Source organism: Lissotriton helveticus, chromosome 1_1 (assembly GCF_964261635.1).
Source record: "Lissotriton helveticus chromosome 1_1, aLisHel1.1, whole genome shotgun sequence".
Classification (NCBI taxonomy): domain Eukaryota; kingdom Metazoa; phylum Chordata; class Amphibia; order Caudata; family Salamandridae; genus Lissotriton; species Lissotriton helveticus.
Window position 1 is genome coordinate 1712755674 of NC_136057.1, and position 24037 is coordinate 1712779710.

At 45.9% G+C, this 24037-nt stretch overlaps 1 protein-coding gene across 11 annotated transcripts in view; it reads left to right on the forward strand.

The window, feature by feature from the left end:
* The window catches only part of BAZ2A (bromodomain adjacent to zinc finger domain 2A), a 1342005-nt gene extending 1328321 nt beyond the window's left edge, over window positions 1-13684 (forward strand). For all 11 annotated transcript variants that reach the window (XM_078689111.1, XM_078689116.1, XM_078689113.1 and 8 more), the window contains one exon: window positions 7932-13684. In XM_078689111.1, coding sequence (XP_078545237.1) covers window positions 7932-8100 — 169 coding nt within the window. In that variant the 3' untranslated portion in view covers window positions 8101-13684. The remainder of the gene's footprint in view (window positions 1-7931) is intronic.
* Window positions 13685-24037: the final 10353 nt, after the last annotated feature.

Below are 24037 nucleotides of genomic sequence, written 5' to 3' on the forward strand. Positions count from 1 at the left end.
GAGGCAGGGTGTTGTGGACCTGTTGATGCAAAACACGTAATTTAGCCGTCAATTCATACAGGTAATCAAGCAAAATAGGGTGTTCTAGCTCGCTGAACTTCGTGGGCCTAGGCACTCCCCATATGTTGGCTGGCCGGCCAAAGACAATTTCATAAGGGCTGAGTTTCACTCGCGAATGCACAGTCATTCTGGTGGATAGGAGTGCTAAGGGTAGAGCGTCAGGCCATTTAAGACCTGTGCTCGCTTGGATTTTGGCCAATTTAAGTTTAAGCGTGCCATTGTAACAGTCTACTAATCCAGCTGATTGGGGGTGATTTGCGGCGTGGAACTTCTGCCTAATGCCTAGCCCTTCACACACTCTTTTCATCACACGACCCACAAATTCACTTCCGTTGTCAGACCAGACCATTCTAGGCATTCCAAACCTGGGGAAGTACTCTTTCACAAGGGCTTTTGCTGTGGACAAGGCAGTATTGTCTTTTAGGGGATAGGCTTCTACCCATCTTGAGAAAGCACAAACAACCACGAGCACGTATTTTAAGTTGTTGCACCTCTCCATGTGTATGAAATCTAGCTGCAAAACCTCGAACGGATACGTAGGAGGTGCAAAATGACCAGCTGGAGTTGGGGTTCCCCTACCAGGATTGTGCTTCAGACATACCATGCAATTCTTGACAACATTCTCCGCACACTTGGGAATCCCTGAATTCTTCCACACTGGGGCCAACAACTCGCAAATCCCTTTCACGCTGATATGAGCCACTCCATGAGCCATTGTAACCACTGCAAGCACATATGCATCGGGTAACAACCATCTCTGATGCTCTGTCAATTCAATCCAACAACCATTTGCATCCATTCTACCTGTACTCTCTCTCCACGTGCTCAACTCTTTCTCTGTGGCCTCAGCTTGGATGGACTTCACACTTTCTATCGTGTCCTCACATATTCCAACATCACCAGTCCATCTTTCAGGGCCTGCAACATACATTCGGCTCATCACATTCTTTGCCGTTTCTTTCGCGATCTCATCAGCAAATGCATTTCCACGACCTACATCATCAGTCACCTTCTTGTGAGCACTACATTTCACAATCGCCATTTGCAGAGGCAAGGTCAGTGATTCAAGAAGCTCATTCACCAACTGACCATGCTGAATCTTAGCTCCATGCGAAGTCAGGAACCCACGTTCTCTCCACAATCGTCCGAAACTGTGAGCCACGCCAAAAGCATACTGGCTGTCGGTGTAGACATTCACTTTCATTCCTTTGGACAATACACATGCTCTCGTGAGTGCAACTAATTCTGCAGCTTGAGCTGAACCATGCGGTACTCGTGCAGTTTCAACAACTGTGTGCAAAGTTGTGACAGCATATGCTGCAGTCACGTTCCCATTTGGGATCTTAAAGCATGAACCATCCACCCATAATGTACCATCACATTCAGCAAGAGGAGTGTCAAATAAATCCACTCTCCCTTTTGTCTCTTCCTCTGTTGTGAGGAAACAATCGTGCTGTTCTAAAGCATCTGATTCCTCTGCAATTGGTAACAACGTGGCTAGATTTAAGGTATTGCACCTTTTTATGTGCACATGGCTCGCTAGCAGCGTCAATTCGTAACTGGACAGTCGAGCACTAGTTAAGTGCTGTGTCTTGGTCCTATTTAACAATGTGTCTACTGCATGCGGGACCATCACGATTAGTGTATTATTCATTACTAGACCAGCAGACTGTCGAATAGAAACAGCTACTGCTGCTGTGGCCCTTAAACAACTTGGCAATGCTTTAGCTACCAGATCCAAAGTTGACGAAAAATAGGCGCATGGCCGCTGTCTCCCTCCAAATAACTGAGTCAACACAGACAATGCACAGCCCTCCTTCTCGTGGACATACAATGTGAAAGGCTTACTGTAGTTGGGGGTACCTAACACAGGAGCCGAACATAATGCTGTGCGTAATTCAAGAAAACTTTTCTGACACTCTTCAGACCAAGGAATGGGATTGGGTGTATTTTTACATGTCAATGCCACCAAGGGTTTGGCCAATAACGAAAAATTTGGAATCCACTGTCTACAGTACGATGTAATGCCCAAGAAAGCACGCACTTCTCTCTGTGTTCTTGGCACACTCAATTTCGCTATTGCCTGAATTCTTTCTGGGGTCAGTTTCCTTCCCTCCTTCGATAAGAGGTGACCTAAGTAGGTCACTTCTTGTCTGCAATATTGAAGCTTGGAAAGTGACACCTTGTGATGCAGATCACACAGATGACGCAATAATGTCAACGTGGCCTTTTTACAAATTTTCTTAGTATCTGCAGCAATGAGCAAATCATCCACATATTGTACAAGAGTAGCACCCTTAGGTAAAACAATCGTGTCAAGCTGTGTTTTCAGAGCTTGACTGTATATTGATGGGCTTTCACAGTAGCCTTGAGGAGCGCGTTTAAAGCGGAAACTTCGACCTCCTAAACTGAAGGAAAAAATATCCCTGCTCTCCTCAGCAATTGGGATGCTGAAGAAAGCATTCTTTAGGTCAATCACCGAAAACCATGAAGCAGAAGCTGGAATCATAGTCAATAATGTGGTAATGTCGGGGACAACTGGGAATTGTGGCACAACTATCTTATTCACTTCTCGAAGATCAATCACGAATCTGTACACAGGTGGCTGAGAAGGGTCAGTTCGTTTTAAAACAGGCAGAACAGGACTATTGCAAACGTTGCCTCGTGTTTCTTCAATCACATCCTTTTCAATCAATTCGTAAACAATCGCTAGCAAAGCTTTTTCACCCTCATTAGATATTTTGTATTGGGGAATTCGTGGCATTTTGACATTGGACTTCAATGTTACAACATATGGTGGAATTTCTAAAAGACCTACATCATTAGGACCAGTGGCCCAAAGAATATCTGGGAGAAGTGACAATTCTGCTGGAAGTGCATCTCTCGACAAATACATGGGAGAAACTACTTTCTTACCTAAAGTAAGTTGTACTCCTGAAGGAGAACAGTACAAAGTCGCATACAATCTTTTTAACAAATCCAATCCTAGCAAATTTTCACCACAACCTGTTGTCAGAATAAGGGGTGCTTCGAATTCACAAGGACCAACAAAGAGATAAAGGGTCAGAAATCGGATTTCTAACTGGGGCGCCAGAAAAACCTACAGAAACGTTCATTTCGCCAGACAAAGGTGCGCCAGGGAGTTTGGAGTGCATAATAGAACTCTTTGTAGCACCAGTATCCAACAGAAAAGGCTCTAACACACCTGATGTAATCACCTCAACGTAAGGTCCACTCTGATCTACTGGAACTGAAACAACTCCCTCTCTTTGCCTATGGCTGTCCTAGCAATCATTACCTTCCCAATGCTCATCTTCTGTGTAATAATCATCAACGTAGTATTTAGCTGTCCTGTCAGATACGTTATTTTGCTGATCAAACCTGTTCATAGAGTTTTGTGGTGGAAGGGGACGTGTGTTCTGAGGGGCGTTTCCACGCCCTCTACCTCTAGGTGCTTGCTGACTGCCACGACCCTTCACACCAGAAACTCCATTTGCACGTTGTAATAGAATAGGACAATTATACTTGAAATGACCCTCTTGTTTGCAATATAAACACTGGTTGGGGCCTACAGATACACGGGGTTGAGTATACTCGGTTCTTTGCGAGTTTCTCTGATACTGTTGAGGCTGTTGAAAAGTATTTTGGTAGTGATTCTGACCATTATTATTTTGATTACCACCACCACGTGGCGGATAGGCTTGCTGTAGCAAAACCTTCGATTTTAGTTCTCTAGTTTTCTTTTCTACTCTATCTTTCTCATCTTTGTCTCTATTCTCGTAATATTGTGCAGTGGCCAATATCTGGGCTGAAGATGAGACTGCCCAAGAACTTTCTGAATCTTTTAATTTTTTACACAATTCTGGAAGCAGATTGTGCACGAATTTATCGACAAACAATCTCTGACCACCTTCCGTGGTCATATCTTGACCGCTGTGGTCGACGGATGTTTCTTCAAATCTGGTGAAGAAGTCTGAGACTGTTTCTTCTTTCTTCTGCTTGCATGCAGACAACTTATCCCAATTTACGCGTATTGCAGGCATTATCGTTTTCATGTAATCTACTATTTTACCAGGGAGTTCTGCTATCAAAGGCTCAGGCTTGGCACCACCAACTTGTCGGGCATCTGCAGCAGTAATATTAGCCCATGTGTCACCTAATTCCTGGTCATGATCTATATGACGAATTTTACCCCATAAAGGCTGTGGAACAACATTCCCAAATAACATATCGATATCGGCTAAATTCATTATTCATGACCCAGCAGTTTGCGACAACTCTTTATAGTACCCTGCAGGATTTTTACGCGGATCTGGTAATGTTTGTTTGAGTGCTAAAACTTCAGCTCGCTTCCATGGGACATGTACCCATACACGCTGAAAGTGTGGCAGAATAGGTGGGACAGCAGTCGTGTCACCCTCTCTCCATTGTGGGGGAACTTCTCTCATAGGGTATTGTCGCGCCTTTTTTCTACTGGATGTGTTATGCTCAGATTGTGACTCAGAACTGCTCCCCTTACTCCGATATGATAACAACATTTCAACTGCTTTCTCCACATCTGGACCTACAATCATACCCTCTCCGAACTTAAACCGTACACGACACATCTCTCGTGGGATGCATTCCTGATCATTGTCTTCTAAATCCTCGCAAAGGAAAACACACATCTGTTCGAAAACATATCTCTGTGTCGCTGCTTCCCATTGATGGAAGACTTCCATGACAGACTGTACATCATATTTTACGGTGTCCATGACCCATTTCCGTGCTAAACTATTCAGTGAATCTCTCTCTTGATAATCGGGTAGTTGACTTCGCAACTGTCTTCTTCCCATGTTAGGGGTCGTAGTAGGCGACCCGAAAAGAGGTAAAAGAAGATTAGTAACAGTGCTGGCCATTTTCTGCCGAATGGAAGGTGAAACTGAAGGAAGAACGGATGGAAAAACGGGGTGAGATAAGGCAGGGGCAGAGATAGCAGAAGAGGTATCAGGGGAAATAGAGGGGGCACTAGGCAAAATCGTAGAGGGAGCATTAGGAGACGTAAAAAGTACAGTAGGCAAAATCGTAAAACACAGGTGAAACAGAGGTGGTCGGTGGGCCTGGAGGAGGCTGCACCAAAGGAGTAGGAGCCAGCTGAGGAACAGCTGGTAGGTGCTGTGGAGGAGCAGGAGGCATAGTTTGCGCAACTAAAGGTTGCAGGGGTGCTGTGGCATTCTGCGCATAGGGGGGTGGTGAATTTAGCAAATGCGACATTAATGGGTCTTTTTCACGCTCTTTTGCTGCCTCTTGCTGAAGAGACGGCAAAACTGGATGGCATTTATCTACTGCCATTTTACGTTGCCTGTGCAACTGCTCATTCATCTGCTCTTCCTCATTATCTTTAAACTGCACAGCAGCTTGTATTACTGAAAGTCCCCCTTCTCTCTTATTTTTCTTAGCTAATTTAATTTCTTTTTGTTTGGCTTCTTTACGCCATAAGCGGAAAGAGTCAAACATCGCCGGCCGGGCTTTCTTTTTAAAGAGTTTAACTTCAAGGTTGTCTAGGATTTCGGAATCAAAGCTACCATATTGGGGCCATTTTAGAACACCATCTTTCCTGGTGTATTTAATCCATACTTAGTTGTAGGTGATGGGGCCTACCCCATGTTTCACATATAGTTCGTAAGTCGGAGTTCCAACTGGAGGAACCGGACATGAGTCCTCCAATCGGGAGTCCCTATTATTACCACCAAGACAAAACAAATTTCCAAGTCTAAGACTAGGCATCTTCGCTCTCTAGTCTAGTTCCAAACTTCAAAGGATTATCGATTACGATATTTCTCGTGAATACACGAGTCCTTCGGTTTTGGTGCTTGCAAGTACCAACACAAAACTTTTTATCCCAAGGATACCAAAACTAAGACCAACTAAGGACTGGGAGACGCTCCACTTATACTTAACTGAAATATCGATGACGTCACCAGAAGACTCGTCTTAGTGTTTCGCTCTACCAAACTTCAAGGGTCCAAATCAGGGCGATAGCCAGGGCAGCAGTCCTTGTAGCCGTCGGGAAGCAGGGAACCTCGCAGCAAAGACCTTCGGACCACGTCGACATGCAGGGGTCGATGAGGTGGTTGGCCGTCCTCCGGAATTTCCACACGAAGCTCCTCACGATCTTCAGGCTGACTGGTACCACTGGAATCGCCCCACGTTGGGCGCCAGCTGAGGTACTGGGTTTTTAAGAACCGGCACAGAACCGGTAACCCAGCGGTGTCAGGGAATACACACCCAGAGACCTTGGGTTCTTCCTGATCCAGACCACAGAAACTCAGAGTCTTCTAGGTGAAGTCAAAGATTAGTTTATTGGTTGCAACCAAGGTAACAAGTGTCCTAGAAGTACAACACGGGTATATTCTCAGGAGACTGCTCGCCTTTACAAAATCAGGCTTCTCTTCTTATACACAATTTTAGGCTTCAGGCAAAACATTCTTGATTGTAAAGTAAATCGTTAACATATTTCTAATACAAAGAAAAAGCAGAGTCATGATGACATGTCCATATTTCACTTCGTGCTGCCTACAACAAATCATTTGGCAAGGCCCAACATTTCATCAGATATCACTGGACCCCTAATAAAAACGGGCACCTCCCCACCATAAAGTAAGTGAAGCAAAAGAGTGGAGATAGATGTGAGCGAGATATGGCAGGTGTGCGCGCTGAAATGGTTTTATGGTTTGTTGAGCCTAGATGCTATCTTGCTCGGCCACTGGGAGGGGAACTGACTTAACGAGTTCGGCCTGGGGCAATGGTTCCAACTTGTACAGGTCATGGAAAAGTCGATTAAGGAGTATGTGTCCTTGTGGGGTTGAATTCAACTGGATTAAGGCCTATGTAAAGGGCAACACCTAAATGGAAGCCAAGGGTTCAGAATGTAAATGACGATTTCGAGGTGAAATCGTCACTCGAATATGCTGAAAATATAAGTACATGATGTACTCGTCATTCTCGGTCTTTTGATACCAAATTCGTCATGTTTCGACGAAGTTTTAATTCTCGAGTCCAGAATAATTATACGAATCCAGATTTTCAGGACCGCAGAATCTTAGCTACAGACCCGACGCCCAGTATTGCTGTTTCTGTGGCTAAATTCTTGAGATGGGCTTGGGTAATCCGCATAAAACACATAGCGGTAACTATATAAAGACTAAGCTGTATTCGCCTATGTATATTGGGGGTAACTCTCGAGATTTTTTGTGCAATCCTCCTATAGATAAATGTATACTGAAGAAATGATTTTAGACTTGTTAATTGTAATTCGACAATAGTCTATTGTAGTTTAATACCTTTTTAAATATTTATTGTATGGTTTTTAAATTGTCTTTTTATTAACATTTGTATATTTTATGTATACTTTTATGACTTAATTGTCGAATAAAGTTTGTAAAGGATAAAGGATCTAGAAAGCTTATATCGCAGCAGCTTCCCAGTGTCACAAGATGGAGCATTGCAGCTCCTCCTCCTGCTGCTGCTCTGCTCATCCGCTTGATATGACTGCATGTAGCCATATATGCGGCGTAACACCATGCATGTTGACATTAAGTCAATTTTTGCTGCAGCCTTCAGGTGCAGATTTGGATCCCCATCCAATAGTTTCGAACCGTGTTTTTCAACTCATGGAGCAGTGTGCTGAACGATTTTTCTTTTGTTTTTATTATTAATAATATAGCCTCTGCTTCTCACTCTCCGCTTGGTGTAGGGGCCTTGTCTAATAGGATTGCAGGATTGAATGTATGTCGTTCCTGTCCAAATGTGATGTCATCTGCCCATTTTCATTCCCCCTTAAGCGCCCTCATCTGTGACCCTTACATAATATCTTCCTATTCTGTCCACAGGTATTCCTGCTGTGAGGAGTTTGCTGCAGACGCCATGCTGGTCTTCAGCAACTGCCAGATGTTCAACGAAGATGACTCGGAGGTGGGCAGAGCTGGGCTAGTCATGAAGAATTTCTATGAGAGCCGATGGGAGGAGTTCTATCGTGGGAAATTGCAGGAGAATGCATGAGAAGCCAGGGGCAAGGTGGAAGCTCATCCTGACACTGGAATGGACACTTTTTGGATGTTGAGCCTTGACTGGCAGGTTGCCGACTGCGAACTCTGCCTGAGGGCACACATGCACCTTGGCTTCATTTATTCTAAAAAGAAGTTATGCGCAGTTGCTGAAACCCCCAATGGAGGGCACATGCACCTCTGAAGTGGGTGAAAGCTTAAGGAATGTCTTGTACATTAGGCCTTATCCACCTGATGGCTCCTGTCCAACAAACTAAACGAAAAAAACACTTTTTTGTGGCCTGTAAACCTAAAAATGGTTTTCACGTTCTGGTTTTATTTTTAGATGAAAAAAATAGCTGGGAATATTTAAAATAGCAATAGTTGATAGTGAATGTGTTGGGGAAAAAACTGATAATGACAAAACAAAGAGACAACTTCATATTCCGCTCTGTTAAGTTCATGGCCAGTAACGCCGGTTTTTGAGGGTTTCTGACAAAGTACTAGCCGGGCGACATTTCCAAACTGCCTGATATGCGTTTCTCTGCGGTTCTTCACACCGCATACCTCAGCTGCTTGTCTTTTGTTTCCCTTTTCTCAGGATAGCAGTTATACATGCTGCGCCTAGTCCAACTTGTTGTTCTATGCTTCTCAGAAGGTATCTTGTATTACTAGGGGCCACTTTTCTGGTGACGGGTCCAGAACTTCTTGGTGTTGAAAACTTTTCAATCCATCTGCTTTCTGGTGAGCTTGGCTCTGTTTAGTGTATCATTTTTCCTTAGCCGGCCAATATAGGCGAACTTTAAAATGTGCCTTCCATTGTGTTCTTCATCTTAACTGTTTTTTGTGGTATTGTACTTTATTTTGAATGAAGCATACCGTTTTTTTTTTGTAATTCAAAAATTAGATATACAAGAGTTACATGGGGACATAAGTGCTACACGAATGTTCAGTTCTTGCTGTGATATCAGACTGTCAGCTGTGATGTCCGGTTCTTGCGGAGATGTCTGTCTGGTCCCTGGCATAATTTCAGTGTCTGGTCTTCGGTACGTGTAGTGATGTCACACCTGAAAATCTAGCTTTTTTTTGGGTAGAAGCCACTGAGTGGCATCTAGGTGATTTTAGAATTGCAAGTCTGCCATCCAGTTTTTGAAGTAGTGTCAGCGTTTGTGCCATTCGGCTCCTGGAGTGAAGACACAGTCCACTATTGCTGGGCATCTCTTCATTGATCTGAATTCAGCCTCTGATGGAGGGCAGTGTTTACTTCATGTGAGTTTTAATGTTGAAGACAAAACTGTGCGTTAAGGAATGCATAACGGGTCAGTAAAAGGGACAACTAGACAGCTGAGAACGTGTCAACTGTTCTAACTACCATAGTGCAGTAGTCTGAGTACATGTCAGTTCTGGGACCTTAGCAAAAAAGGAGGCTTTTTGGGGCAGTCCACCTTACCTGGCAGAGCGCATTCCAGTACCATGTGTTAATACAAATAGTCAAACTGGAAAAGGCTCACCTGAACATTCCTCTTACCTCTTCAGTTTCCTTTCTTGGCTGGAGTTCCATATTCTGACGACTGCATTTTGGAAGCTGGTTTAATATTCAGCAAAGAGCACAAATAATACATAATACAGGTGGACGTGGGCCACTGTAGATTTCGACTCTCTCAGACTGGTTAGTATTGGCGAGTTCTCGAATTGTTTCAGCTGGAAAAAGGCCAATGTTGTCAGCGTAGTACTGGGTTTGGTCCAGCCTCTTTCCTCTCCTCTTTTTCCAGCACAATAGACTCAAGATTTGTTCTCTTTCTTTTGCTTCTTCACAGCCATGAAAAGCAGTTCCATAACTTGGCAACACAAAGGTGGAGAACTTTGGTACAGCACTGCTGAAGTTCTTGGAAATTATTCTGAGTTTGAGAACCATAACCCAACATAATGCTGCCAAAAGCTCTGCCTCTTAAAGTTGGTATCTAACGTTATTATTTTGTCTACTGCTCCACGCGTTCCTAAGTGCGAAAACTGATGCGTTTGCTTAATTCGACTTTTCAAATTCCAGCAACTTTTCACTTGGGGGCACAGTTCACGTTTCATAGTACAAAATGAAGATGCCAGACAGTGTCCTTCACTGGGCACAGCCCCATAAGGCATGCTCAAAATTGAAATAGTAAATTGGGCTGAAGATGAGTAGGAGGATGAGGCAAGGCATCGAACAGACTTCAATAAACAGATTGGCCTTCTGTCTTAACGTATAGTCATTTTAATTCCTGAGTTCGTTCAAGATTTCTGCCCGTTAGGGTAGATTTTCTCTCACTGCAAACATAAAATCATCCGAGTTAGAAAGCCAACTAGCCATCTTGGAAGGGTGTACATGGTTACAGGTACAAAATGTTCAGTTCTATTTTTTTACGTAATAATCAATCACCCAGTTCCTAAGAATGGTAATATTGTTGAGTAGTCTCTTATATGAAGAGATAGCGCTGGTCTTTGATCGCTTAAATGCGGTGACTCGTGCAAGAATGTCGTGTCTGTCTGCATTGCTACTGATTTTGGATAAGAACCTGTCCTTCTCAATCACCATGTTGATTAGGGAACAGATTCTGCATGAAATGGAGGATACCAGACACCAAATGGGAGTCGGCGCTCATGCTGAAAAGTTTTATCTGCATTCCAGTGCTTCATTGGCCTACACACAAGTGCAAACACACCCTGTTAGTTCCCTAAATATAAGGTGTATGCAAGTTGTTTTGAAAAATCTCTAAACCGCTCTGCTGGCGGATGCCTTTCTTTGTTGGGTGTTATTTATTTATTTATTTATTGGGGGGGGGGGGTGACTGGTCTTCATCAGCCAGTAACAGCACTCTTTTGACATGGAGGGGTGGGGAGAGGGAACATACCACTTATTAGCTCGACGGACTTCGGAAGCAACCCTAGACATGCTAAGTGGAGAGGACCCCATTTGGATCTCACCTTGATGGTGCTGCAGATAAGGTCCCCTCTATTTATTCTGCATTTTCAGAGTCTGAAAATCCTGTCTTTGATTTTTGATTGCAATGAGATGAGAAATCCAAGCGTCTATCATTAATGTAGAATATAGAGCTACGCTGCATTGTTGTTTCCCTGATTTTACCCTTTCTTGACTGATGATGCCCGCTGAGTGTCCCTCACTTATGTGTGTGTGCTGTTTCATAGCCAATTCTAGATAAAGAGTAGTCTTTAAAGTCATATTTACAAATTGAGCGTGACAATCCCCTGTTTATTTCTGAGAGATTTTATTTTTTATTTATTTATTTTTTAAGGTAAGTCCACTAAAACCTGTTCTGCACCCACAACAGCGCAATCGGAATGCATGGAGTGGTCTGCATCATGTTCTGCATGTAATCCAGTGTCTATTTGCCTGCGGAGACAGAACATTGAAGAACGTTGATGGTACATTGTTGCAAAGCGCAATGGTGCCCTGTAGCATGGTTTTACCAATCATTTTTGTTTGTTTTTTCACCTTCTTGCAAACCGTTTACGTCATTATGGTTCCTTGTTTTCTCCATTACTTCACCACCTTAACTGACGAACAAGGGTGTAAATTGCATCACTTGGAGGGTGAAACTCCGTGACATCTATGGGTACTGCAGAAGTGGTCAGGCACTCTGGGCAAGAGAGAACCATGTCTGCAATCATCATAAGCCGAGCGAATCTTGAACACAGCAGCTCCATTACATCTCACTGGCCTGCTGTGGCCAAAACTAGCTCTGCATGAGTAAATTAGAATCTAGACATTACCTTTGTTCTCCATTTCTTCTCAGTTCACCAGAAGCGCACTGAATAATCAATCCGGGTGGGGTGGGCTGATGGTGTGTATTAATACTCAGTGGAGTTGTAAGGATCCTCTGAAACTGTGTTGCCGCCTCCCTGTCCAAGGTATCAGTCCTAAGTGTTTTCTCGTTTGAGTAGCCTTTTTATATAAATATATATAATAACCTCAATTTTTTTTGCCCTTTTTAACAGAAATAGTTTAAAGAGAAAATGACTTGACTTTATAATATGCATAAATATTTATATTTTATGTAAAAAAAAAAAGTGTCACAAATGTTAGAAAATGTGTTTTGTACGTTATTATCCTTTCTTGTGGTGTTCTGAAAAGATGGTCTTTACTTCTAAAGTGTTGCTGGTTTTTATGACTTGATTTCTTTTGGGTTTGCTGTATGTCCTTGTTTTGCTCGTTTAGTTCCCTGATGGAACACAAGGAGAGATGATGTGTACCATTGCTCCATAAGTCTCATCTCTAGGGCTTTGTATTTGTGGGACTGCTCACTTCACCATAGCTCAGTTTCCCAAATGATCTTAGATTGGGATGTGGCAAAGTCTGTAAACATATGAATTCACAGCTCTAGCATCCTTCATTTTCGGACCTTCTGCGTACCTGTTCAGCCATCCTGGCTCTCGAGCAGACCACATCGAATGGTGCCATTCGGAGGCTATGGCTGATATTCAAACTCTTCTCAGCGCTCTGTGGGAGTTTTATTTTTGTTTTGCTTATGGTTGCACTAGATAGTAAACTGTGTCACATACAGCAGAGTGCTTTGAAAAATAGATCAAGATTTATATACTCTCTTTTGGTATGGGATCTTGAGAGCCAGAATGTGTTGTCATATTTGTATGTGTTGTTTGGTTAGAATTGTTTACGTATTAATTGGCCTTCAACTTTCCAAAAGATTTGAAAAGATAGGTGCGGCAATGTCACAATATTTTTAAGTTGTGTTTCCAGTGGTGGGAATATTTGTTATCAAGTCTTCAAATCTTAAGGATTTTAAATTTCCTTTTATTTTCAAACTCCTTCCAGAACAGTATCGAGGTAGTTAAGCTTCATGATGAACAGACCCTTCCAGTCCTGATTTATTTGTTAGTGGACTCGTAAATGTGTTGTTGACAGTATTATGGGTACCAGTTAAATGAGGTAACTTTGCTTGCTCGCCTCTTGCTCTATGTAGGTCAAATCAGACTGGATAGATGGGTGAAAGATGAATGGGCAAGTACACCCATGAGTGGGGGCCTCTTGCTCTTCACATTTAGCTTACCATTAGGCTGTGATATTACTGATACTGAAGATGTATTTTATTTTCTCTCTTCAGTCTGCCCCAGCCACCTTTAGTACATTTTCCTTCTCCTTAAGGTGGTTTCTGCCCCCCATAGGCTGATGGATTGACTCTGAAATACTCTGTTTATTCAGGCTTGTCTTTGTTATTACACATTAAAAAAATCAGCAGGCCTTTGAGCATTTAATTTAGAGTTCCCTCTTCTAGGCTATGGCACTGGAGATGAAGGGATGCAGCCCCGCCCCCCAATATTGATACTGTCCTCCACTGGATTACAAAACTCGCCATTTCATTTTGTCACCGTACCTTGTGTGTTTGAATTTTTGATAAAACGTAGTTTTTTTGTTCTTTTTGGTGTATTAAAATTTGCTTTCTATATTTTTAGGACCAATCTCCTTTTACAAAAAAAGTTACAAATAATAAGTTCACAGAAGTTTGTCAATAAAGGTGTTGTCCCCAAAGTGCACCAGTAGGCTGTGCTTGGGCAGTTAAATAAACAGAAACAACTTTGTTAAAAAAAAATGTCTTGTCTATTTTCTGGGATGGAGGGTCATGAGTAACCGTTGCACCCATTGCTGTGCAGGCTAGAAAAATGTGTTTCCATCTTTATTTTACAGTGTACAATAAAGCACTGAATACCACTGAAAATGTCTGAACACTAGCTGTAGTCTCTACACTTTTTAGTGCTCATACTCTAACCACTCAGGTGGAGCTCTACACTCCTCTCGCCTCCCCCCCTAACTTCACGATCTGTGCTCCAGGCTGAGATTTTTTTTTTTGTATTATTAATTTTTTGGTGTCTTTCTGCGTCTTGTGACGAAATACATGCTTTATTACTCCACTTTCTTTTTTCTGTTATTTACCAATTCCATATTAGCTGCTACGTTTTCGAGGCTGTCCCTCCTCAAACAAACATGGGCAAGGCCAATAGGACTCTCAATTAAAAGGCAAATGCTGACCTCTAGGTTTTACCAATGTGTTTTATTTTGAGCCTTCCTAAAGACCTATTGTCAGTTTACCAGAATCTTAGATTAGGTTTAAAGCCCGTCCATTGCTTACCACCGGTAGGCTTTATCACTCTCATTTGCTTGCATATTCGATGACTTACCTTTTCCATCTGTTTCTCATTCCCTTGGAGCATACCTGCTTTACTTGTGTCCTTCCACTGCTCAATTTTAGGGAACTACTTTTTTCTTTTTTAATTCGCAAATCCATGAGAGTGCATGTGTTTGTCAGCGCTTTCCCTTGTGTGCTTCTCTCCCTCTGTCCGTATTACTCGCTCACCCATGTGCTTCTTTCCCCTCTCCTTCTATGTTGCTGTCGTCCATATGCTTGCCTCTTTGTCCCTCTGCTGTTCTCTCCCTTGTATGGGTCCCCTACTCCACCTCCCCGACCTGCTCCTCCTTTTTAGGTCTCAGCCTACATAGGCTGCGCTTGCGCAGTCTCGCCGGCGAGATCTTATGTCTCTTAGTGTGGTGCTTGAACCCGCCCCTCTTCTCCATTGGCTGGTTTCCTAAACGGAGGCCAGCCATTGGAGAAGAGGGGCGTCTGTCAGTTTAAGCCCCGTCATTTTGGGATTCGGGAGCGTGTTTTTTCATGTTCTTTCTCTCCTCGTTCCATTGGCTGGAATTTTACAATCCTGTCAATGGGAAGAGGAGAGAAAGAAAAACACGCCCCCCAGTCCGAAAATGTCGGGGCTTTTCGGAAAGCCATTTCTGCTGGACCGCCGCCGGAAGAAGTAGAGAAGCTGCTGAGTCCTCGGCCCCAGCCGGTGAGTGCTCGCTTTTCTTGCCTCTGTTCCCTGATTGTACCCGTTTTCTTGCCTCTGTTCCCTCGTTGTGCTTGCTTTTCTGCCCCCCCCTGTTCCCTCGTTGTGCTTGCTTTTCAGCCCCCTCACCCCCGTTCCTCGTTGTGCTTGCTTTTTTGCCCCACTGGATGTTTCCGAGGCGTCAGGCAATGGTATATTGGTCAGCCGTGTAGGAAACTTCCTGTCCCGATGTCCGCATTTACCTGAAAGCCTTCACTGCCATTTCCCACTGACCGCATTAGGAAATGGTGGGCTGAATTATTGCGTGAGGATCCCCAGTCAATGCGCGCCTGTCTGTGCCGCTTGTAACGATGTCAAGTTGTATCGTCAGTGAACAGACACCTACCCGCAGTGGTAGCTCAGACAGACAGAGCAGGGCTTCCGCGCTCACACCGCTCCCATCGGCGGCCTCGGATCCCCAAGCGCCGGCGCCAGGCTGCACACTCCCGGGCAGTGGGGTCGTCTCAAACTCACTCTCCTCATCGGCGATATCCCGCAGCAGGGCTGCTTCACATTCCGCACCTCACAGCAGGTCTGAAATCCACTCCGAGTTCTCCGCACCACGACAATCCCCGCCGCATGAGCAGCGCCCGAAGCACAGCAACGATCCTCCTTATGCGGCCACAGCATTCACAGGGTCCAGGCCACCATTTCCTGCAGGCAGCGCGAGCCAGCACCGGCAGGCAACCTAGAGCGTGTGTGTGGCACTGTGTGTGTGTCTGTGTGTGTATTTCTCTGTTTGTTTGTGTGTGGGGGGGCTCTCTGTGTGTGTGCGTGGGGCTCTGTGTGTGTGTGTGTGTGTGGCTCTGTGTGTGTGTGTGGCTCTGTGTGTGTGGCTTTGTGTGTGTGGCTCTGTGTGTGTGTGGCTCTGTGTGTGTGGCTCTGTGTGTGTGTGGCTCTGTGTGTGTGTGGCTCTGTGTGTGTGTGGCTCTGTGTGTGTGTGTGGCTCTGTGTGTGTGTGTGGCTCTGTGTGTGTGGCTCTGTGTGTGTGGCTCTGTGTGTGTGGCTCTGTGTGTGTGGGGCTGTGTGTGTGGGGCTGTGTGTGTGGGGCTTTGTGTGTGTGTGGCTTTGTGTGTGTGTGGCTTTGTGTGTGGCTCTGTGTGTGTGGGGCTCTGTGTGTGTGGGGCTCTGTGTGTGTGTGGCTCTGTGTGTGGGGTGGGGCTCTGTGTGTGGAGTGGGGCTCTTTGTGTGTGTGGGGCGATCTGTGTGTGGGGGGGGCTCTATGTGTGTGGGGGACTCTGTGTGTGTGGGGGGGCCCTGTGTGTGTGTGGGGCTCTCTGTGTGAGGGGCTCTCTGTGTGTAGCTGGGTGCGTGTGGCTCTGTGTGTGGGTGCGTGTGGCTCTGTGTGGGTGCAAATGCAATAGGTCCCGCATTTGCGAGAGATTAAGCTATTGGCATTGTAAATGACAATGCCATTTATTTATGTTTTTAAAACAAAAATGTCATGAGCAATGCCAATAGCTCTAACTTTAACAAAGACGAGACCATTGCATTGTAAATGCTTGTTGCTCATTTACTTCCATCCCTTGTGGTACCTCCACCACCCAAGAAACATGCTCCTATTTTGTGGCCAGCTCAACGATTGTGTGACAGTGGATTGCCCACCACTACCCCCCTCCCACCCAACCCCCCCAAGGACCTGTCTCAAAGGTGTGTGATTGTATGAAGGCCCCAGACCAGTGCAGCAGGCCATCGAATGGCATGGAGCCATAACCTAGTCCGATACCGGCAGGCGCTACAGGAAGAGGGAAGAATGGCGCTTGGCGCCAATTTACTCTGGCAAAGTGGTCGGGGAGGCTAGTGCGTGAAATGTGAATGGCGCGAACGGTACTGCATCGCATTGGCAGCCCCCCTGGACATTTGAGAGGGCTAATCAGGCCCGGGAGCCGCAGCTTAAAATGATCCTAATGGCCCCAAGCAGCACATTTGCCGTAGAAAGCAGAGAGACTGGAAAAGGGTGTTGCACAAGCAGACACTCCCTAGAGAAAGAGAAGCAACAGAAAGAGAAGCAACAGCTAGCCCTAAACAGCACGCTTGTAGTGGAAGCCCATTCCGGTTGGTGTACAAATCACATTTTGAAGTTCCCAGGGGCTAGGCGCGATGGAGAAGCCATTGGTATTAGAGGGGCTGGCACAAAAGGGGATTGACAGGCGGAAATGGCAGTGAGAGAGACCACACCCAGCCTGCACAGTGGGAGAAGGTGGATCGTGACTACAGAAAAGCACAGTAGCCAGCCTTGAGGAGCAAGGAAGCGGCTCTCTGAAGAAGCAGGCACAGGCAACTGCATGAGGCCTTTGGTGTGCGCTGAGGCCCTGCTTCCAATAGGATATTGGGCGGAGCCAGGCCCGACGCACTGGGGTTGCAAAGGGGCGAGCGGCCCAGTGGTGCATTACGGTTAAAAGAGAGAAACTGGCAGCTGTGCCCGGGGACCGAGTGGTGACTGTGGCCTCCAAGGAAGAGCAACAAACGGATGAAGAGGCAACTATGGAGGATGCAGAGGCACTAGGAAGTGACCAGATGGCAAATGTGATTCAGCAAGCCGGGGCAGCTGCAGAACAGCATGGCAATCACTGATTTATACAGCAAGTGCTGGGGAAGGACATTCCAAGGCCTGTGAGCAGCCAGAGGATGTGAACAACGAAGGGCAGTAGGAGCAAGCAATTACAGCAGAGACAGTTGAGAAACCCAGGAAGCGGCAGCGCACACCCGCACCATATTCCACCGCAGCTGCCAGTCTGCCAGAAAAAAAGAAAGGGGTAATTGAACCAGCACTTGAAGCCACAACAGCAGTACCTGTCCGCAACCACCAGGTCAGCAGAGGAGCAGCAGACACTTTGCCTGTTAAGAACCCAAATGCACCAGAACACCCCTAGCAGCAAAGCAGCAGGCTGTTGGGGGGCACCAGGTTGGGTTTGTTGTGCAATGTATTAGCCTACAACAGCAATTTTAGCACTCAGATGGGCATCCTAGGTGTGGGGCAACAAGGGACATGGCCTCAAAGGTTGGTTGTAGCGCAGTGGCTAACAACACAAAGTAATGAACAGTTTGGATAGGGGGAGCTAGCGTGGCTTCCAATGAATCGAGGGCAACAAGCAGGCACAGGCATAACAGCTGGAGACCTAGCACAGACCAGTGGCCCTGAACTTGTATTTCACAGCAAGGGAACACCTGTGGGATGTGGCAGAATGAAGCACAAAGGGGCCCTACTACTCAGGAACAGGGCACGGCACAGGTGGCTATCAGGGCAAGCAGTCTGCAACATCCAGGTCAGGTCGTAACAGATCAAACCAATGAAAGCCAGCCACGGTCAGGCAATACAACAGCACAAACACCTAGTGAGTCAGGTAGTAGTGCAACTGCCCCAGGACTAGTCGGACGGGGGAGACATGTGGTTGGAGCACAGGGCCTAACACACAACCAGTCCAGTGGCAGGTGCAGTTTGCTCCTGGTACACACCACCATGGACAGACGTGGAAGTCACTACAAAACCAGGGCTTTTTGCAACAGGTCGGGACCCATGGTGGGCCCAGGTGGGATGCAGCCAAGGGTGCCACCAACAGGATTAGTTTTGGCATGAGTAGTGTCGTGCCCAAATTAGACCTGGTAGGAAATAGTGCCATTTTATATGTACACGATTCTTTCCTAAAGTTGCCTTCACTTTGTCACATTGACTTTTGACACACACATTTGTGACACTTGGGTTAGTTTCTAAGTAACACCGACCTTGCTGACACTGAGAACGTCTTGAGAAAACGATCACACTGCGTTGGCTTTGTGTGCAAGGCCCTCACGTGCATGATACAGCTGTGTTTGTTAATATGTTAATATGTCCACATGGCAACACAGCTATCTGTGGAATACAAACAATAGCAGCCTGATCACAGTCTATATATAATCTTTTGTTTCTAAATACAATCGGAGGAGACACTTCTGCTGATTTCAAGGGCTCCATGCATGCTGAAGCTTTCACCTAGCAGCTGACTGACATCTCCATGAGGGGTGTCCAATTCGTGACCCAGACGGGATCTTACACTCTTACCCACCAGGTAAAGGGGTTAGATCATCCAGAAGGTGGTTTCTTGGCAGATCATATTTACACACTAGACACATGTTACGGTTGCATCGTAGGAGTACCCTAGATTGTTATTTGCCTGCATATATTTACTGTATTAGCAAAATGGTGGAATTATTCTATTCGCTATTTTAATGCTTGCAATAACTTTCATCTGCTTCTGTCTATTGATCATTGCAGCACATATATTCTATACAAGAATCACTTTGGTTCAATAAATATTGAAAAACGTCCCTTCATGTATTATTGTTACATTTCTCAGAGCACAAGTGAGCACGAGTGACTAAGCGAAACGTTCTAAATCGGTCACCACAATCCCTGAGGTTTCTGGGTTGTCGTGTTCAGTAGTTACCAGAGTTGTTCGCTCCCTACCCAGGTTTAGGGGGGCTCACAGTGGCACTTTGAGCTAGCTGTTCCAAAGGACAACATATCCTGCAGGGGTGCACGGAATCAGTCTGGCACCATACCTTCGTGTGCTGTCCACAAACGTGCAGTTCTTACTGATTAGTGGAAACTACCCAACAGTAGCAGTACTGCAAATAGTAACAATATGATATGGCTGGGCCCAAACATGATAAGGCTGAGGGTGGCAGTAACCAACAGGGCCCCAACATATCCTGGAACAAACACAGGCATAGACCCTACCACTGCATGGCACAGGGTGCCTGCAAATCCAAGCATGGCCGGACAACCTGCAAGTGCTTACCTGAGACCCTCACCGGGAAAGCCACCCAAAGTATGAACAAACATTGGTAACGCTGATAGGTCTCGACTATGCAAGAGCTATTGGTATTGGTAATGTGTTTTAACCATGTGGTACACCAGTGTGGCTGCTGCTCAGCATAGCTAAAAGTTAGTGGTGTTGGTTGGGGTAGTTGGGAGTAGCATGGAGTGTGGTAGATTGGGGTAGGGTGGAGTAGATTTGGTTAGATTGGAGTGGGGTAGATTGGGGTAATTGTGGGATATATTGGAGTACAAGGAAGTAGACTGGAGCTGGGTAGATTGCAGTGGAGTATAGTGGGGTGGAGTAGATTTGAGTAGGGTATATTGGAGTGGGGTAGATTGGGGTGGAGTGGGGGTAGTTTGGAGTAGGTTAGGTTAGGTTGGGGTCTACTGGGGTAGATTGGAATAGGGCCAAGTTGAATGGGACTGATGAGTAAGGTAGATGGAAGGTGTTAGATTTCAGTGGAGGGTGGAAGATTGGAGTGAGGTAGATTTGGGTGGAGTATGGTAGATTGGAGTAGAGTGGAATGAGGTAGATTGGGGTAGAGTGGAGTGGGGTCAATTTTAGAGTTGACGGGTAGATTTGGATACTGTGCAGTGGGATAGATTGTTCTAGATTGGATTGAAGTGGGGTAGGTTGGGTGGGTTAGAGTAGGTTAGATTGGAAGGGAATTGGGTAGATTAAACTTGCTTGATGTAGATTGGAGTAGGGTAGATTGGGGTAGAGTGGCATGGGGAGATTGGGATTGGCACATGCCTAGGCTAGGCCTGGGAAGAAAAACTGCCATGTTCGAGGCATGTGGGCTGCTGAATTCATATCTGTGCATAGTTTGCCGCCTAGTGTTGGGTCCTGATGATTGCACTTTGTTGTCTTGACAGAGTCTTCGAAGTATCACGAGATAGGTGACTCCTCCCCTGGACTACAGTACGCATGGGCATCTTCTCCATCCTCAGATTGTTTTTTTCCGATATTGGGTTCGGATGTTAACTCCTATACTCCAACTTCGGAATCAAAAACAAAACTTTTCTAAGGCCTTCGACTTCGACGGTATTGTTCTCGTTCGATACCTCTCTACTCGATCCAACTTTCCTTCTCGACTCGGTCGTCGACACGGGCCGTTGGGCCTTTTCGATGCCACGTGAGCCTACCGTCGTTTAAAAGGTGCCCACAATGCCACTCCAAGTTTCCACATACTGACAAACACTCAGTATGCAACAAGTGCCTTTCCCCAGACCATAGGGAAGAAACCTGCCCAGCCTGCGCCCAGGGTCGGTCGAAGAAAACAATACGGATCCGACGGGCCGCTAGGCAAGAGATGCAGCGACAGGCACCGGAACCGGACAACATCTTCGATGATGACCAAGAACTACCGGAAGCTCCAGATTCGGACCTAGAGATCGTCACCGTCAAGGACTACTCGGACTCCGATGACGAGATCCCATCGGGGCAAATCGTGAGTACTCTGCCCCCGACACCAATTAGCCCGTTACCAAAGGCTCCGGTCGAGGCATCGCCAAAAGGCCTTAGCCAAGATCATAAAAAACTTTCATCAGCCCCACCATCCGGCTCGGCTCCGAAATCGAAACCGAAACCTTCAGAGACCCCATGGCCCAGTACCATCGTCCCGAAGAAGGTTCCAGACCCAAAAAAGGTCGTCGATCCGAGGGCCGTCGAACCGAAAAAGGCAGTACAGCCCAAAAGCGTCGAGCAAAAAGACTGTCGACCACAAGAAGGCCGCTCAGCCAAAAACTGTCGACCCCGAAAAGGTAGTCGACCCGAACAAGGGCACGCAGCCGAAAGGCGCCGAACCAAACAAGCCTATTGTTCCAAAATCCGTCGACCCGGCAAAGGTTGCCGACAAAAAGGGTGCCGTACCGAAGCCCGTTGCACGGCCGGAAAAACCTGCGACCCAAAGATAAGTGCTCCGAAGACACCAGTCGATTCGAAAAAGAACATCGACTCGGAAAAGGACACTCAACCCAAAAAGCCTGCAGAGCACAAAAAACGCGTCGAGCCGAAAGTTCCGGTCGACCCCAAATCACTCGTCGACACGAAAAAAGGCCTGAGCTGAAGAAAACCAATAAAACACCAAAAGTCGTCGAAAAAGAAGGTGTTACCGACCCAAAAAAGTCTAACACTCAACCTAGGACTGTAGAGGAAGAACTCTTCCACCCAGATCCGACAGACGACCAGGCAAAGATGTATATTAATCCAGAGACTGGTAAAGTTACCATCCTGCAAAGAAGAGGCCACTGGACACTGGCTCTCATTCCTCTATTCCAAGAAAAAGGACTTTGGGACTTCTCCCGCTAGACCCTTCATCCCTTTTCAGCCTATCATGCCTACCACACCTTTTGCTCCTTGCTCTCCTTGCTCTCCTTCTCACCAGGGGGACAATGAGGGTAACATGGGGGATGAGCCACAGCCTTAATATGATTTCCCACAAGATCCTCAACTACAAGAGGAACCATGGAAGGAGCCAACAGACCCTTACAACACCCATCCCATCCCTGATGTACCCTCTTATCCAACTAAGCCGTCACCTACTGATGACACCATAGTCTTCAATCAACTCATAGGCAGGGCAGCACAATTCCACAATTTAGACATGCATAATGACACTGTCGAGGAAGACTTCTTATTTGACACCTTCCCTACTTCTGAAAAAAGTGTCAGAACACTTCCCATGTTAAAGGGAGTTCTAAAACATGCACCTGACATATTTAAGGATACAGCTAGGGCACGGGTAATCAATCCCAGAATAGAAAAAAGTGTAGGGCAGCTCCTACAGACCCTACTTACATCAGAGGGCAGTTACCACTAGACTCACTAGTAGTGGCTAATGCACATAAAAGGGCCAACTCTCAAACAACAGGGGAAGCACCTCGCCCTGACAAAGAATCAAAAATACTAGAGGCATCAGGCAAAAGGGTAGCAGCACAAGCCTCCAACTCATGGAGGATTGCTAATACACAAGCCCTACTGGCTCGTTACGACAGGGCGCATTATGATCAGCTCGAAAGCCTAATGAAACATCTACCTGAGCCTTTTAAAGCACAGGCTGATCACCTCATACAAGAGGGAAAATTCATAACAAACGCCTCCATCAAATGTGCACTTGCCGCAGCAGACACTGCAGCTAGATCAATTAACACTAGCGTCTTACTACGCAGACATGCATGGCTGCGTATCTCCGGTTTTAAGAATGAGGTGCTGTCCACCATTTGTAACCAACCAGTCAATCAGGACTTTCTATTTGGGCCTGCTGTCGACACCATTTTGGATAAAATGAAAAAAGACACAGAAACCGCAAAATCAATGGGGGATTTGCAATTTCAGCAACATAGAGGCTCCTTTCGACGCTCCTCATACAGAGCAACTACACGAGGAAATACCTCGCAAACATCTGCCTCATACAAAAGTAACACACAAGGCTCCTTCAACACAAACAGAGGAAGTTATAGGGGCAACAATAATAAGGGGAGAGGACGTGGAGGCAATAACACCAGAGCCTCAACTGCCACAAAACAGTGACTTCATCACTCTACCTCCAGACCACCTAACACCGGTCGGAGGCAGACTCCAACAGTTCCTACCTGTCTGGCACGCAATTACCTCGGACAGGTGGGTGAGAGAAATTATCCAGTTTGGTTATTGCCTAGAACTGACTTCTACACCACCAAACATACCACCCAGACATCGTCCTATGTCCACGGAACACATCACCATGCTCCAACAAGAGGTGAAATGCATGCTGGAAAAGCGGGCCATAGAGCAAGTCCCTTTCCACCAGCCAGGGACAGGAGTATACTCCCTATACTTCCTTATTCCCAAGAAGGACGGTTCCCTCAGACCAATATTGGACCTCAGACCCCTAAATCAATATATACTATCGGAGCACTTCCATATGATCACACTACAGCAAGTGCTCCCGTTGCTACAACAAGGAGATTTCCTAGCAACACTGGACCTCAAAGATGCGTATTTTCACATACCCATCCATCCAGCCCACAGAAAATATCTCAGGTTCACAATAGAAGGTCAACACTACCAATTCAAGGTTTTGCCCTTCGGGGTTACCACGGCTCCAAGAGTGTTTACAAAATGCTTCGCGACAGTGGCAGCACATCTCAGAAGGCAACACGTCCATGTGTACCCTTATCTGGACGATTGGCTAATACAAGCGAAATCGTACCAACAGTGTGCAACACACCTGTCTAAAACTCTTCAGTTGCTACACAGCCTAGGGTTTTCAATCAACTACCCAAAATC